At 39.5% G+C, this 15,010-nt stretch overlaps 1 protein-coding gene across 1 annotated transcript in view; it reads right to left on the bottom strand.

Annotated features, from left to right (window-relative positions):
- Nucleotides 1-1,777: 1,777 nt before the first annotated feature.
- Nucleotides 1,778-15,010, bottom strand: part of LOC149175510 (hypothetical protein At1g04090-like) — an 84,205-nt gene continuing 70,972 nt past the window's right edge. The window contains exon 2 of the mRNA XM_089419695.1: nt 1,778-3,835. Coding sequence (XP_089275821.1) covers nt 2,148-3,835 — 1,688 coding nt within the window. The 3' untranslated portion in view covers nt 1,778-2,147. The remainder of the gene's footprint in view (nt 3,836-15,010) is intronic.

The raw sequence follows: 15,010 nt of genomic DNA, 5'->3' as shown, positions 1-15,010 counted from the left end.
TGCATCATTGTGTGTGTAATTTATTTTTAAATTTAATATTGCAGAGAAGTATAATTGGAAGTTTAAATGTTGCACCCAAGTTCACAGCATCTTGGAGCTTCATCAAAACTGCCTACTCACTTGTGACTACAAGTTGTTCCAGTTTTGCTCCAGGGTGCAAGGAAAGAAGATATTGATTAATGGATTTTAGATTTATAGCCATTATGTTGCAAATCTATTTCTTCACCATAGCTATCATTATATATATCAAATCTGTAATAGATAGTCCATAGTAATATGCAAAAATGATTATGTACACGAGAGATATAATCATCATTTAAAACCCCAAGAACCAAATTAAAAGATCCGGTTATGGCATCGTTATTTTGTAAATTTTGCATTTCAATAATATAAGCCCCTTGTACACCAAAAAAAGGGGGAAATCATTGTAATTACTCAATAGACGGAAGCAAATTAAAATAGAGAGGAAAAATGGTGATGACAGACTTTGTGTGCTCAGTGCTGCTTTGTTTCTAGCTGCTATATATATATATATATATATATATATATATATATATATGCACACAAAATAATGTTAACGACAATAAAAGAAGTGCCATGTAAAGCCAAGTTTCTCTCTCATAGCTTTAATTGCTTTACAATTTAAGTGAAGATTGCCAAGGATGATATTTTACCTCGGTTTTGGTAGATTTAATTCCCCATTTGCTTACATTTTCATCACATCAGTACTGCCAGTGTTCCTAATATAGAATTCAAACCAGCATATTATTTTGGGATAAGTTTTGATAGACCACCTAGTGTACCGTATATTTTATGTCAACATTTATTTTGTCATATCACATAAAATTTTGATGTACCCAACAGGTTGAAGTTTATATTCATTCCATAAGGACCACATCAAGAAAATTCCCTAATTCTGCTATTAGGAGCATATAAATGGTCAGCCTCAGTGTCAAACAAATCTGCCTAGATGTTATATCAATGCATCATTTAGTAGAACGGAATGACAATATGTAATTCTCTCTCTTTGCATGGACATCTCTTTCACTATAAGCATCCCATCGCCCAGCGGTAAATGTAACTGATCCAAATCAAGAATATGCAATTATCCAAAAACTTCAGAGCCCTCAAAGAGCCAGGCATTTTAAAAACATTTATGCATTGAAATGAACTTTATTGGCATACTTCAAATAAAATGGAGACAAAAACTTAATTGCATCTTAAAGTCCCGGCAGATGTTTCATCAAGGAATCATCCAGTAGTAATAGTTACTTCAATATAACAGACTCTAACGGACCTATATTAAACCCACTGCAAGAGAATGCTTCTCTTGTTTCATCGTTACAACATTGGCATGCTTCTCTCTTGTTCATCGTTACAACATGGGCATCTTATAGTAAATACCAACATGGAGGATTTCGATAACCCAATAAAGCATAACTGAATTTCCATCAGACTCTAGGGAGCAGAATTATTGTTGATTCATTAGTGTGAAACAGAACCAAGGAGATGACAAATCTACGCATTCTTCCCAGCTGTCTTCTTTAGTGCTCTTGAGCATAGTCAAATATGGGGATCACTTAACACAAATAAAGTTAAATCTCTTCTTATATCGATATTGTCTTTTTCTAAACATTTATTTGATTCTGAAAATAAAACACTTATTTGATCAACTGTGGAGCATCGAGAAAAATTGCATTGCATTGTTTGCTTCTTCTTACATAGCCAGACACAACAGATACAAACCTATTATCCTGGATACAAAAACACATTAAAGTTTTCCTTTAAGAATGGTGTAATGTCATTATAATAAAATTATATATTGAGAACATCATGAGATCAGATATGAATTCATGTAATTCTGAAGCACAGGTGTGGTAAACCAAGCAGCCCATTAATAACCAGAAAAAATGACACCAAGACTATCACTACAGGTGGAGCCAACTCCAACGCTGTACATAAAGGGAGTACTCATTCCAAAGCAGCACTCGTATTGCTGTGAATAGTGATACAAAAGAGGTGATATACTTTTTCCTGATACAAAGCGCATGCCAAAGAACAAATCCATCCCTAGCAATACAGCACTGTTAGCTGGAGAGTTCCCATTGAAAATGGCATTATTCTTGTTTGGAATTAAGAAATCCTACTCAACCCCTTTCATCTCCTTCCCAATAGTCTTTCTCTTTGGGTCCAGTTGGTCCTTCCTCACCTGAGAGTTCATTTGGTAGTTTGTTAAAAACATTCTGTATTGTGTACCTCATTTTAGGAGGGAGCAATCTTAGCATCTTATCAAGCTCAGCTCGTGTATTGTAGATGACCCTAGGACCCCATTCCCTCATGTATTGCAACCATGGTGGTTCCAAGGGAATGTCATTAACACTGAGCATCTGCAAATACTCAGCGGCAATAATTTGGTATTTTTTACTTGTATCAAGTGAAAATTTGCTTCTGGCTGCATCATTCCTTATTCCTACTCCAAGTCTGCTGTCCCCTTGAAGATAGTCCCCTGCATGGGGAAAATTTGCATGTCCACTTTTGGAAGAATAGATTACGGCCTTATTACCCATGATGAATTCCAAGTCCGAGGCATTGACCCACTCACCACCACTGTGCTGTGAGAAATATATTCTCCATAATTCCCCTGTAAAGTTGCTCAGCCGAAGAGTGAAGTGCTCCCAATCACAAACATGCTCTCCAATTTTACCCAGAGGTAGATTGAGAACCCCAATTTTAGCAGTGGCTGGTCCATTGAAGGGACAAAAAACCCACATTGCAATGTCAGTGAATGTCCCCCCTAATGCAGGTTTAACATGCACATACACCTCTGCACTTTGCAAATTTCCCAGCTTTACTACTTTTGCTCTACCATCAGCTGGAAAATCCAACCAGTATTTTCCATCATTTAAACCACCAGGGGGTAGGTTTGAACCATTAAAGGTAATCAACTCAGGCCTTTGTACACCTCTTTTGTATAGCAATGCCCCATTCTCAAAGAACCATGAAACAGATGAAGGTAAGTAAATCTCATCTGGATGGAAAAAAACTGTTGGCCCATAATGGTTCACCAATGAATGGATTTGATTGAGGTCTGGCATTTCCCTCAGACTGAAACTAACATTCTTCAGACATGCAACAGAAAGGTTGGTCCCAGTAGCCCAGGAACTGTTACAATAAAATGTTCCCACTGACACACCACGTCCCCACATTCCTCTATGGCTCGGTCTCAGAGTCCAAACACTGAAAGGTACTTTAGTAATACTTGACTCTATACTCCAAATCAGACCATTTGTTTCACATGTGTCCGTCAGATCTGCACGAACACACCTAATTTCATCCAAAGAGGGTTTATTTGGAGTATTTGTGACTACAAAACCAATGGCTTTGTATCCATCAGTGGGATAAGGCTGCCAAAAGTAGGCAAACCTATCCTGATTTCCCGTCCAAGAAACGCTACTCCAGATCAAGGTATAGTTCAGTGGTTTAGCCAGTGGTGGAGGCAGTCCTCTTTCACAGCATGCTTTTTCCCCCTCTTGGGCCAATAATAAAAGACTGCTAGGATCCTCTGATGCAATTTTTTCCTTTCTACATTCACATGACAGATTACAAGAATCCACATTCTGCTTAGCAACCAGGACCCAGCCTTGTAGTGATGAGCAATTAGGCTGCCCATAATGCCCAAGGCTAAAAAACCCTGCAGGTATTTCAACAGGTTTATAGAAACTCACTCCCTTGTCATTCTTTCCTCCTCCATTGCAACTCCATATTTTTTCCAATGTAGAAACCTGAGATACTTCAATTTCCCCCAAACATATCTTCCCTGTTGCAAACCCCGAGCCTGCATAATTCATTTTTGAAACCACAAAATTTAGAAATCTAACTGCCTTCTTTCAATGCATGAAAATAAAAGAAGTGATCTCTCTCTCTCTCTCTCTCTCTCTCTCACACACACACACACATCCATTTAAAACACAAACCCATTTACAGCCGGACCTGATCTGCACCTTGAGGTCACAAAGCTCAAGGTTATATATTTTTAATTCAAATATTTGACAAGTTGGCCACTTGAGAACTCAAGATACACATCCTCACACTTTGTGAGAGATCACACGAGTTTAGATGGTTCTGTGCTAGTGTCACACTAATCCATCCAATGCTCTGTCTAGATCACACGAGTTTAGATGGTTCTGTGCTAGTGTCACACTAATCCATCCAATGCATATGCACACCACATAAAGTGATGATGGATCACCCCCACCACCATTTGACCTGTAGGATGCACCTTACTTTTCTCTCTCACACACACCAGTATGGCCCATGTCAAATGACTGATCATACTTAGTGTATGTACGGTCTCATATTTTAAGGTCGTGACTAGTGTATGCAAGCTCTTATATTTTAAGATTGAGACCTTTGTGTTTCAAAGGCCTGTTGGATACATACTTTATAGGCCTTCTGGCCCTTGGGTATCGTGGGCTAATATATCAGGAGCACTGCCAACCCCACAGATGAAAATTCTAGACATTTCTCAAAAACACTACACAAATTTGATAGTATTCTTAGTCTCGTTTGAAAAATCCATATTTTTTTCAAATATATCTTCAGATATAAGAAGTTTGACTTTTCTAACCATACCATATTGTAGAATTTGCCCAGTTGATCAATTTTCATATATTGTACTTTTGGAGGAGACAAATATAAACTGAATATATAAATAAACATATGTAGCCCATGGGATTGGCTCAACCAGTTGCCACCAATGTTGTTGAGCATTTGGCTAGTTCTGTGTTAGCAGTAGCACGTGCCTAGTTCCAAATTTCCAATCACCTGGCAAAGGCACATTGGTCTACAGCAATCGGTTTACTAAGGATGCCATACATGAATGAAGGGAAGCATCCCTTGGGTGTCCCTGCGACATTTCCCTAGGAGAAAAAGGAAATAAATTAATAATTATATACACACACATACAGTGTGTTACATTTTTCTATTTGCCTGTCCATCCAGCCACATTTGAAACAATGGTGTATCTCATTAACAGTAATGGTTGAATTAATTACTTTAAATCCTCCCTAACGAGAAACTGAGATTCTTGAAGCAGGTAAAATCTGTTCGATTTAGTTAAGGTTACTCAAGTTTATTATAGCTAACAGTATCTTCATAAAATTATGCAAAAATTTTGAAATTTTGACCCTAAGCAATCTGCTTGTACAGAGCAGCCCTTACTTGAGCATCAAGCGTCATTCTAAATTCAATCAACAATTCTTTAGTCATTTTAGCACACTGGCAAGATATTATTTCCTAAAAGCAAACAAGCATAGATCAAGAAATCAAGGGATTTGTATCATTTGTCTGTTAAAAATTGTGTACTGGATAGAAAAACAAATCAAAAACATCCCATGACAGGGAAGAATTCATGCTAGTTCCTTGACTTGGTTGCATATTGGTGAGCAATTCAGGCACCAAACTTAATTATATTCCTTTATATCATCATTATTATTATTGATCATAGAACAGGGAAATTACTATCTGCTTTGGCTAAGGAGCATTTATGCTGTCAAAATTCACCCAAGATTTGCAGATAGGCTAGTCTGCTTGCCCCGCATTATCATGGGCCTGTTTTAACTTTTAACATTAGGAGGCAAATCCATCAGGATTTGAACTCAAGTTATCATTACAATAACTGCTCCTCATTACAACTAGGCCGTGGCTCAATGGATCTATTGCTTCTATGCCTCTAAAAGAGGACTTTTAGCTTGGGAAAACGTCGCTATCTATTTTTCTATTAGAGGCCAAACTTTCAATAAAGATGTGGCCTCCCTATGACTGTAAAATGATCAATGTAATAATGCAGCCTCCAGAGAACAGTTCTGGGAAAAGAGATGATGATAACTCAGTTTTCTTAGCAAGTCCTCTCCAAATATAGACATCCCGGGTGATAAATTTGGCTGCACAAATACATTCTTGCACATAACCTGAGCATTGGCATGTAACAATTATGAGCAGTCAGATTCTAGGGTAGCTCTTAAGAGGTTCAGAAGATCAGAAGCTTTTGCCTCTTTCAATTACATATTGAGAAAACTAAACTTTGGGGCTGACCTAATCAGTTCATGAGTGGTCGACATCCATGATGATTGTAATGATTATGTTGCATATATTTCATACTCATCTCATAGATGACTTTCCACCCCAAAAAAAAATTGTTGTTTCATATGTTTCAAACACATCATAGATGAGTTTCCACCCCACTAAAAAAAATGCATTATGCTGGCTAAGGGTGAAATTTTCTCAACTAGCCATACATTCCAATGTAAATGGTTATTCTTTGCCCTAGGATACAACATGGGAATATGATATCAGTAGATGATATCCGAGTTCAGAGGACAGAAGAATTAGAGCCTTCTTTTAGTGTTGATGCACATTCTTCTATGTGAAATCTGCTTCACAAGAAAAATATGACGGTAGTTGATGTCCCTAATGCTCTGTAATGATAAAAGGGTGCAATTCTGGGCTGGTACCTATGGCTCTCTGCTTATATTTTTCTCAATGTGCCAAAGCAGAACAGCCCTCAATGACCTCTGTTACCGACCCATAACCCCTAGGAGAAAGAATTTCTCCTATTTGTTCAGCCTGCCGGCCTGCAGCCCTATGACGATCCACAGATAGCTAGCCTCAAAGGCCTTCCATCCATGCTCTGGTCAGTGCTTTATTTCAACCAGCTTACTCATCAGATGAAGGTGGGTCATCTATCATAACTTACAAGGTACATTAACCATTTTTGTAATCAAGTGCTTTCATTTAATGTTTAAGGGCATTCTAGTATAGATCGCAAGTTGAATTGAATGATAAGACCGCTTTTGTTGTATTCTTGTTCCCGTGCCTCCCTTGGTGGTTATCCTTTGCCCCTAGTCCAATGTGACCTTCCTTGGGGTCTTTTTTTCCACTATCCAGGAGGGACACAAATAGGATGCATTAATTGATGTTGCATGTCCATGGCAATCCATAATTAACACTTTCCATCTCTTCCTTACAGCCATGTCCCATCTTTGGGTTGATTGTCATCTGTAACCAATACGGGTTCCCTGTCTTTCTCATCTGAGTAGGGGCCCACAAACCTTTCCCTAAGAGCTTGATATAGCAGGAAAAACAAAAAGAAACAGCATTAGCATAATGATAAAATGCAAAAGACTGGCTGGGATACAATAAAGTGAATGGACAAAATCCTAGCCTGAGTTCTGTCCCTCTCATTAGCCCTCACCCAGCCCTTGGCTAAGTCATAAGCTATCAAAATGAAAGGAACTTTGAATATCCCAACCCTGGTGAATAAGTAAAAGCTTGTAACCCAAGCTATGTAGGAAAAAGAAAATCAAAGAAGAAAAGGACACACAGTAGAGCTGGTAAAAATAAGCCAAGGAAAGGAGTAACTCAAGTCCCACAATTGTTCCCTTATCACAATATAATGCTCAAGAATGATGGTATTTTGTAGATGGTACAAAGACTATGGTATCCTCCGTGAAGTAAACCCCTGCCATATCACTAACCACTTGCACCTGTTAATTGACGGGTGGGCCTAGGAATTGTTCCTCCTGTTAGGACTGGAAGCACCTAATAGGGCTTGTTGATAACACTTCCATAATTATGCATGGCAAACTATTTACAAACCATAAGCTAGGACAATGTTGTATGGAGCGAGAGAATTTTTGAGAGCAAATACGTCATTTTCCAAAATCCTCAAGAGCGAAGCATCACAAGAGTGTGCCTATATATATTGCATTCATATTCGAATTCAAATTCATTAATGAAATACATTAATTCATACATTGTAAATGATTCAATGAAAAAAAAATAGTAAAATATTGTATAAATCCGTCATTCATTGTTCTAGAATCTGATTAGTACTAAGCAAAATAGTAAAGACCAGAGAGTAAATTGAAATTACTCAAACTCAAAAATAGTAAAAAGTGAAGAGCCAAAAACTTGGTATCAGGTCATCAGTGTCTATAGTCAAAACTCAAAAAGTTAAAATTGAAAATGAACAATGGACAATGAACCAATGTTACCAAAACCAAACCGGTCATCAATGTGGGAACAAGGAGATGTGTAGGGGGGACGTGGGAGAACCCCCAAATTTTAGGGAAATTCGGGGGCAGGGGGGCGACAGCACATATGAATGTGTGTATATATATTTAAATTTTAATCATATATATATATATATATATATAGTAAAATACTAAAAAGTGATGAGTCAAAGAATTTGTACGAGGTCATCACTATCTAGAGTCAAAACTAAAAAGTTAAAATTGAAAATGAACAATGGACAATGAACCAATGCTATGTTGCCAGGAAACGTGGGTTCAGGGATGGGGACAGGGACGGGTATGCCATTTTTGGAAATTGGGTGCGTGGGTTCGTTGGGGATATATTATAATTTATATACATATACATATATATATAATATATAAATATTATATTTTATAAATTATAATATATATGAATTTGTATCTTTTTCAACTTTAAACAAGAAAACTAAAATATTTATGATTTAAACATGCACAACATTCAACATTCACAATGAAATTTCAAAATTTCTAGTTTGATATCAAGTGCAAATTGGAGTTTACATATTAATAAGAATCATGATATATGTCCATTGTCATACTACATTCAAAATTTTCCTTAATGCATCTCCAAACAAAAACCAGGGAATTTTAAAATACTAAAATAAAAATAGCTGATAGTGAACAATGGCTTCCTCAAGCCATGTCATCAACATCACTCGGATATTCAGTTAGCATGCTCTCCAGGGAGGAATTACTCTCATGTTGAGGCTCCTACTCATCCATAGCAATTGGAGGTAGCTCAATAAGGCCATCTGGTTGTATCTCCTCGTCCACGCACATAGCATCATCTGTGTCTTGGTCCCATCTCTTGAAAGGACCCTCCTTGTACCCAGGGTCTTTTCAAGATATGAGATGAAGTGTGCTATGAATGTACACTAAGTTCTTTGCCTTCTTTGAGGCCAACCTATTTCTCTTTATTGAATGGATAAAGGCATAAGTACTCCAATTCCTCTCGCAAGATGAAGAACTAGGTACCTAGAATATTAGGGGAAGCCTGTTAAATTAATTAAAAAGTTAAAAATAAAAACTAAAATGAATCCCAAAGAACCCGATTTTGGGGTTCCAGGTACCCATCATCAGGGTTCTCCATACTCGTCAAGGCAAAAGAACCCAATTTTTTTAATGGAGAACTTGGTTCTTCATAGAAGAACCCAATTCTTATGGGTTCTTCTCAGAAGCACCCGTACCAGAATGCGATACTTGGGGACAAGAACCCGGGACGGATTCGAGAACCCCACCCCAGGGTCGCGAACCCATGCAACATAGAACCAATGTTATCAAAACCAGACCGGTCATCGTATGTTAAAATTGGCAACTAGGGCCAAACTCCATGTGGATCATTTTATTTATGGCAACTAATATTTTTATTGGATCCCTCTCATCGAGAGGTGTAGGATTGATCTAAAGATCATTCGATTTCGATAAGTATTCATGGAGTTATGAATTTATTTGTGTTATAAGACTAATTGTCAAGTCGGCCAGCAACTTATGTAGGCTCAAGAAGCCCAAAGGTCATGTCTATTCAACCTCTCCGTTTTAGTATAAATATAGAGGACTTGAAGTCATTTCAACACACACTTGGGATATCTTCCTCTCTCTACTTGTCTTTGGGTTTTAGTAGGAGGAGAGATCCTAAGGGATAACGCTGCCCTGATCCAAAAAGCCAGAAAAGCTGGAACTGTCGGAACTGCCGGAAAAGCCAAAACTGTCGGAAAAGCCAGAACTGTCGGAACTACCGGAAAAGCGAGAAAAGCTGGAACTGTTGGAATCGCCAAAAAAGCCGAAAAATCCAAAACTGTCGGAACAGCCGAAAAAGCCAGAACTGTCGGAAAAGTCAAAACTGCCGGAAAATTCGGAAAAGCTGGAACTCTCAGAAAAGCTAGAAAAGCCGGAACTGCCGGAAAAGCAGGAAAAGCTGGAACTGCTGGAACCATAGTATTCAAAACCGGCCTAGCTAACCGGTTACTGGTCTAACCGGCCAGTTAGCAGGCCCACCGGTTGAAACCGGCCAAAAAACCCGGTCAGAGGGGTGACTTCGCCAAATTTTGCAAATAACCGGTCCTAATCGGCCGGTTAGGAGGCACGCCCACCGTGAGCCCAAAAAACGACTTTTTGACTATGTTTTAAGGGTTTTGGAGGGAAACTAAGTGTGCTTTCCCTCCAAAAACACCCTCTCCAAGCCTTTAAGAGGCCCCTTCTCCCTCTCATTTGTCTCACACATCTCATTTGGAGTGTTTGTGAGTTTGCTTGGGATCTTGGAGAGTGTTGAGTTTTTGCTGGAGTAGTGGAACAACAGAGTTTAAGCTAAGTAGTAGTCATCATGCCTCCAAAAAAATGATCTGCAAATATTGCCAAAATTCCATTCAAGGAGGGGGTATTAACAGGTTCAAGCAACACTTGGCTGGGATAGGAGGCCATGTAAAGCCATGTGGAGCACCAAATGAAATAATAGGGCATATTAGGGCAGAATACCTTCAGAAGTTTGAGACTCAAGTCAATGAACCAATAGAGAAGTTTGTGACTCCAAAGTTTGGGAGTCGAGACTCAACCAACTGAGTTTGATCATGATGACTCATGAGAAGTTTCAACTTTTCAAGTGATAATGTTGATCACTATTATAGTACTATCATATATGTAGACTTGAGTCTTGTAGTAGGTCACTGGCCCCATAGTTTGTAGGCTTTGTTTTTGCACTCTAGAGGCCATTTAGAGCCTCATTGCTTATGTATTTTGTCGCTGATATGTATTGCACTCGGTGCCATTTTGATATATTCACCTTTAAATGGTATATAAATGAGCAATCTTTGCATATTTTGTCTCTATTGGTTTGGAATCATGGTTTTAAATCTTAAAAATAATTTTTTTCATTAAAAAATAATTATTTAATGTATTTTTCTAAAACCGGTTCATTTAGACCAAACCAGCGCCGGTTAGACCAGTTCCGGTCGGTAAACCGATTCATTAGGTGGACCGGTCCGGTCACCGGTTCCGGTTTTAAAAACACTGGCTGGAACTGTCGGAACTGCCGAAAAAGTCGGAACTGTCGGAAAAGCCAAAAAAGTTGGAACTGTCGGAAAAGCCAGAAAAGCCGAAACTGTCGGAATTGCCAAAAAAGCCAGAAAAGCCGGAACTGCCAGAAAAGTCGGAACTGCCGGAAAAGCCGAAAAAGCCAGAACTATCGGGAACAGCCGAAATTGTCGGGAACAACCGAAACCGCCAGAGCATGTCTCCGAAGGACAACAAGCATGCTAGGGACAACAAGCAAGCAAGGTGCAACCAACACATAGGTCAGGATGGCAACATGGTGTAGCAATGGCACATAATGCAGTACAGTGATGGGTACAATCATGATTAATGAAGCATGATGAGATGCAGCATAGTGATGATGGGTGCAGCATGGTGCAACACGGTGAGGTGCAACATGATGACGAAATGTAGCACAACAATAGGTGAAGGAGTCACCTTGGAGAATCAGTTGAAGCAGCATGTATTCAACTGATCTCATGTATCATCTTCTTAGAGATGATCTATGCTCTTATCTAGATAAGTCAAAGTGTTGACTTCTGTTGTAAACGTACTATCTCTCTCTCTCTCTTTGTGCTGAACTATTGAAGAACATATAAGAAGAATTAATCAAGGGTTTCCCCACATTGGGTTTGTCCCTGGCTAGCGCCACATCTTGTGTCCTCTTGTCTTGGCTTGTCTTTTGCGATTTATATTTATGTTCTATCTGCACTTTACTTTAATGTTGATGTGATTGCTGATCAGGAAAAGATATTGTGCTAACTAAAATTGAAATAAATTGCTCTAGCATAGAACATACCCAAAATTAACATCGTACCAGTCGACCCCAAAATGGTCAACTAGAACAAAAACCAAACCAAAAAATTGGTCGACCAAAAAATACATAAATATTCAAATTTTGAAAAAAATATGTAAATATTCATATGAATCCAAACCATAATACACAAATATGCAAAGTTTCTCATATATATAGCAAGGGTGCACATAACCAAAATAGCACGAAGTGCAATCCATCTTTGAATCATCAATAAAGAGGCTCTCGATAGTCGTCCACAAAAAAATCATGCTACATAAATACCTACATATCATTAATATCACCCTCAAAGCATTAAAATAAAATAGAATAAGCTTAATATGTCAAATCAAGCTTTTGTTTGACAACTTTTGACTGATGGGAATATTTTTACTAGGGTCGGGACAAAGTTCAACAATCAATGATAGCAAGATTGAGGTACATAGAGGGCTTGGAGCTCTTGATTAAATGCTAGTTCGATAACCTCACACATGATAGAATGCAACAGAAATGTTACAATGCTCCCAATCCTGAAATCCTAAATATTGTTAAGTCTACTAGGTTTTGACTGGAATCTAGAATTCTACTTTCTCCACATATGAAACGCTATGAGGTTGGAATTACTCTCAAACATCGTGAAACAATTCATGGTAATGTTAAAAATTTGAGGATTAAAATGAAAGATAAAGGAGAATAAAGAAGAATGTCATGAAAGATAAAGTATAATAAAAGAGAATGTCACTTTTACTTTAAGAATTTAACATTACCATTAATTACACAACATTAGTAGGGTCCTACGGTTGAATATTAAGCTTCCCCACTCATAAATTATTGTTTTTAGGCAAAATTCAAAGGGGATTCCCACAAGAACCCCTTTTGGGGAAATGTTTCCATGAGTTTCCACAAAAGGAAGACGTGGAGAAACGTTTCCCCAAGCATTTCCTAGTCTTAGGAGCATGGGAAACAAGAGGAACATACCCCCCACCCTAGTGGATGTGTCCCCATGTGTCAGGGCCCCGAGTTGGCACCAAGGCCAAACAAGTGCCCATAACAGCCCATGCCCACTTGAAGTGGTGAAAAACAAAAGTATGAACCGAAGTGGGGCCGTGGGGGCATCGCGTGCACAACATGAAGGCGAGCGCCCTGGGCATGCCCGCAGAGAGGCAAGGCAAACATGGGCAAACGTGGCATGCACGACAGACCAACGCAACTGCTTGGGCAACACAACGGATGAACCAAACGAAAAGGAAGCAAAGTGGACCCACGGGGCGTTGTGTGCATGGCACAAGGGTGTGTGCCCCGCGCGCTCCCGCACAAAGGTGGGGCACCCGGGCACCCAAAGTAGGCTTGCACAACACGGCGGAAGGCGAGCGAATGCACAACAAGCGGACCGGGCAAGATGTGTGGAAGAAGTAAACCATAGCGGCGAGTAGAGGTGGCACAACAGACATGGGTGAGCAGGATGGCCGACATGCAGATGAAGGAACCAACGAGCAAACACATAGGCTACAGCGTGACGTGCATGGCAAGGTGAACGTCTGCGCCCTAGGCAAGCCCGCACAAATGCAGGGCGCCCAGGCCCCCGAATGGGCATTGCGTGTTGGGCACGACAGGGCACCCGCCCAGCGGGGGTGCCCGCACGACCAAACATAGGTCGGCCCAACACTTGAAGGGGCACTTGGAGAAGGCATAAAGGAAATCGCAGAGATGTAAGTTCGCACAAGATCGCAGAACCACATGCAAGGGTGCGCATCGGAGAAAGGGAAAACGCAGCGAATGACAAGGTCGCAGAAGAGGCAAGTTCGCCCAAGTGAGCCAAATTTTTGCCCATATCTCAGAGTTGGTTTTCTGAATTGGTTGGGCGTTGGGTTTTGCGATTTCTGTTGGGCAAGGTGTCGACCTTCAAGTTGGGCATGCCTTGGATGTGGGACTTGGTGTTCTGGGCAAGTGCATTGGGTTGGGCCAACAACTACCACCTTGTCCTTGAAGAAACATGGGCAGCACACAGGTTTAGCCATGGTTGGCCCTTTGTAAACTATTGTAACATATTTGAAGTTTAATGAAAAGAAGAATAGGGAAGAAATTGTATTTGGGAGTTTCCCCCTCCCGTCGCACTTATTTGTATTATTCTGTTTTCATTGTACGATATCACAGATTTATATCACTGTTATAAGTAAGATTAAAAACGAATAATTGGCTAAGTATTGAAGAGTTAGAAGTTGGGCGTAAATAGGGTTAAAGTGTTGAAGAATGTAACTACCTTTGGTCTTCATAATTGTACTTGTCAAAAGAAAATTTATTATTAAATAAAATGACTTATTAAAGCATGGGATTCATGCTTGGGTCAAAGTTTTCTAGGTCAACGCCTCCATTGAAGGCTTCTAGGTTCTGACTTAAGTCATTAGAGTCATTGTCATTTTTATTAGACCCTTCTTGGGCTTTTGTATCATCTAAAAAGAATTATTTTTGAGTCAAAAAGGTAATTTGTCACCTCCACACCAAGTCGGCCCTATCCTCAAGAAGTCGCCCTACATGATGGCAATTCGACCAAGCAGAAAGGTTATATAAGGAGAGGCAATTCGACCTATTTCACTCACTCACTCAACAAGTTTGATCTACAAGAAAGAGAAGCAAAAAAGGAGATCGAAGAAGTTGGAGAAGGACGAAGTTTACTAGGAAGAGCTAAATCAAGTTTTGGGCTATCTTTCTCTCACACGTGCGAAGGTTTGTAGGCAGTTGCTGCGGCTAAAAATCTATGTCTACTACAGATCCGAAATTCTAAAGCTAGGGGTCGAAGTTCTGCTGCTGGGGGGGCTGAAATTCTGAACTGAAGTTGCTGCAGGGAAGCTGTCACTTGGAGTATTTTGTCAAGATCTTCTGTTGCATAGAAGGGTTGACTTGGTGGTTGGAGGAGGTCTTTGTCTAGGTCTAAGAAGTTTGGAAAGTGTTTCATCTTGATTTCAATCTAGTAAAGGAATTGTTTGTGATTGGTTTTCCCCTTATAGGGGTTTTGCCCTGGATGAACGCCTACATCTTATGTCTCTTGTTCTTGTGATCTTCATACACATATAATTTGGTA

Source organism: Pinus tabuliformis, chromosome 4_1 (genome assembly GCF_031772625.1).
Source record: "Pinus tabuliformis cultivar Carrire ecotype Pingquan chromosome 4_1, CPIR1, whole genome shotgun sequence".
Classification (NCBI taxonomy): domain Eukaryota; kingdom Viridiplantae; phylum Streptophyta; class Pinopsida; order Pinales; family Pinaceae; genus Pinus; species Pinus tabuliformis.
The sequence above is the reverse complement of the archived record's forward strand: the minus strand, read 5'-3'. Positions and strand labels throughout refer to the sequence as shown.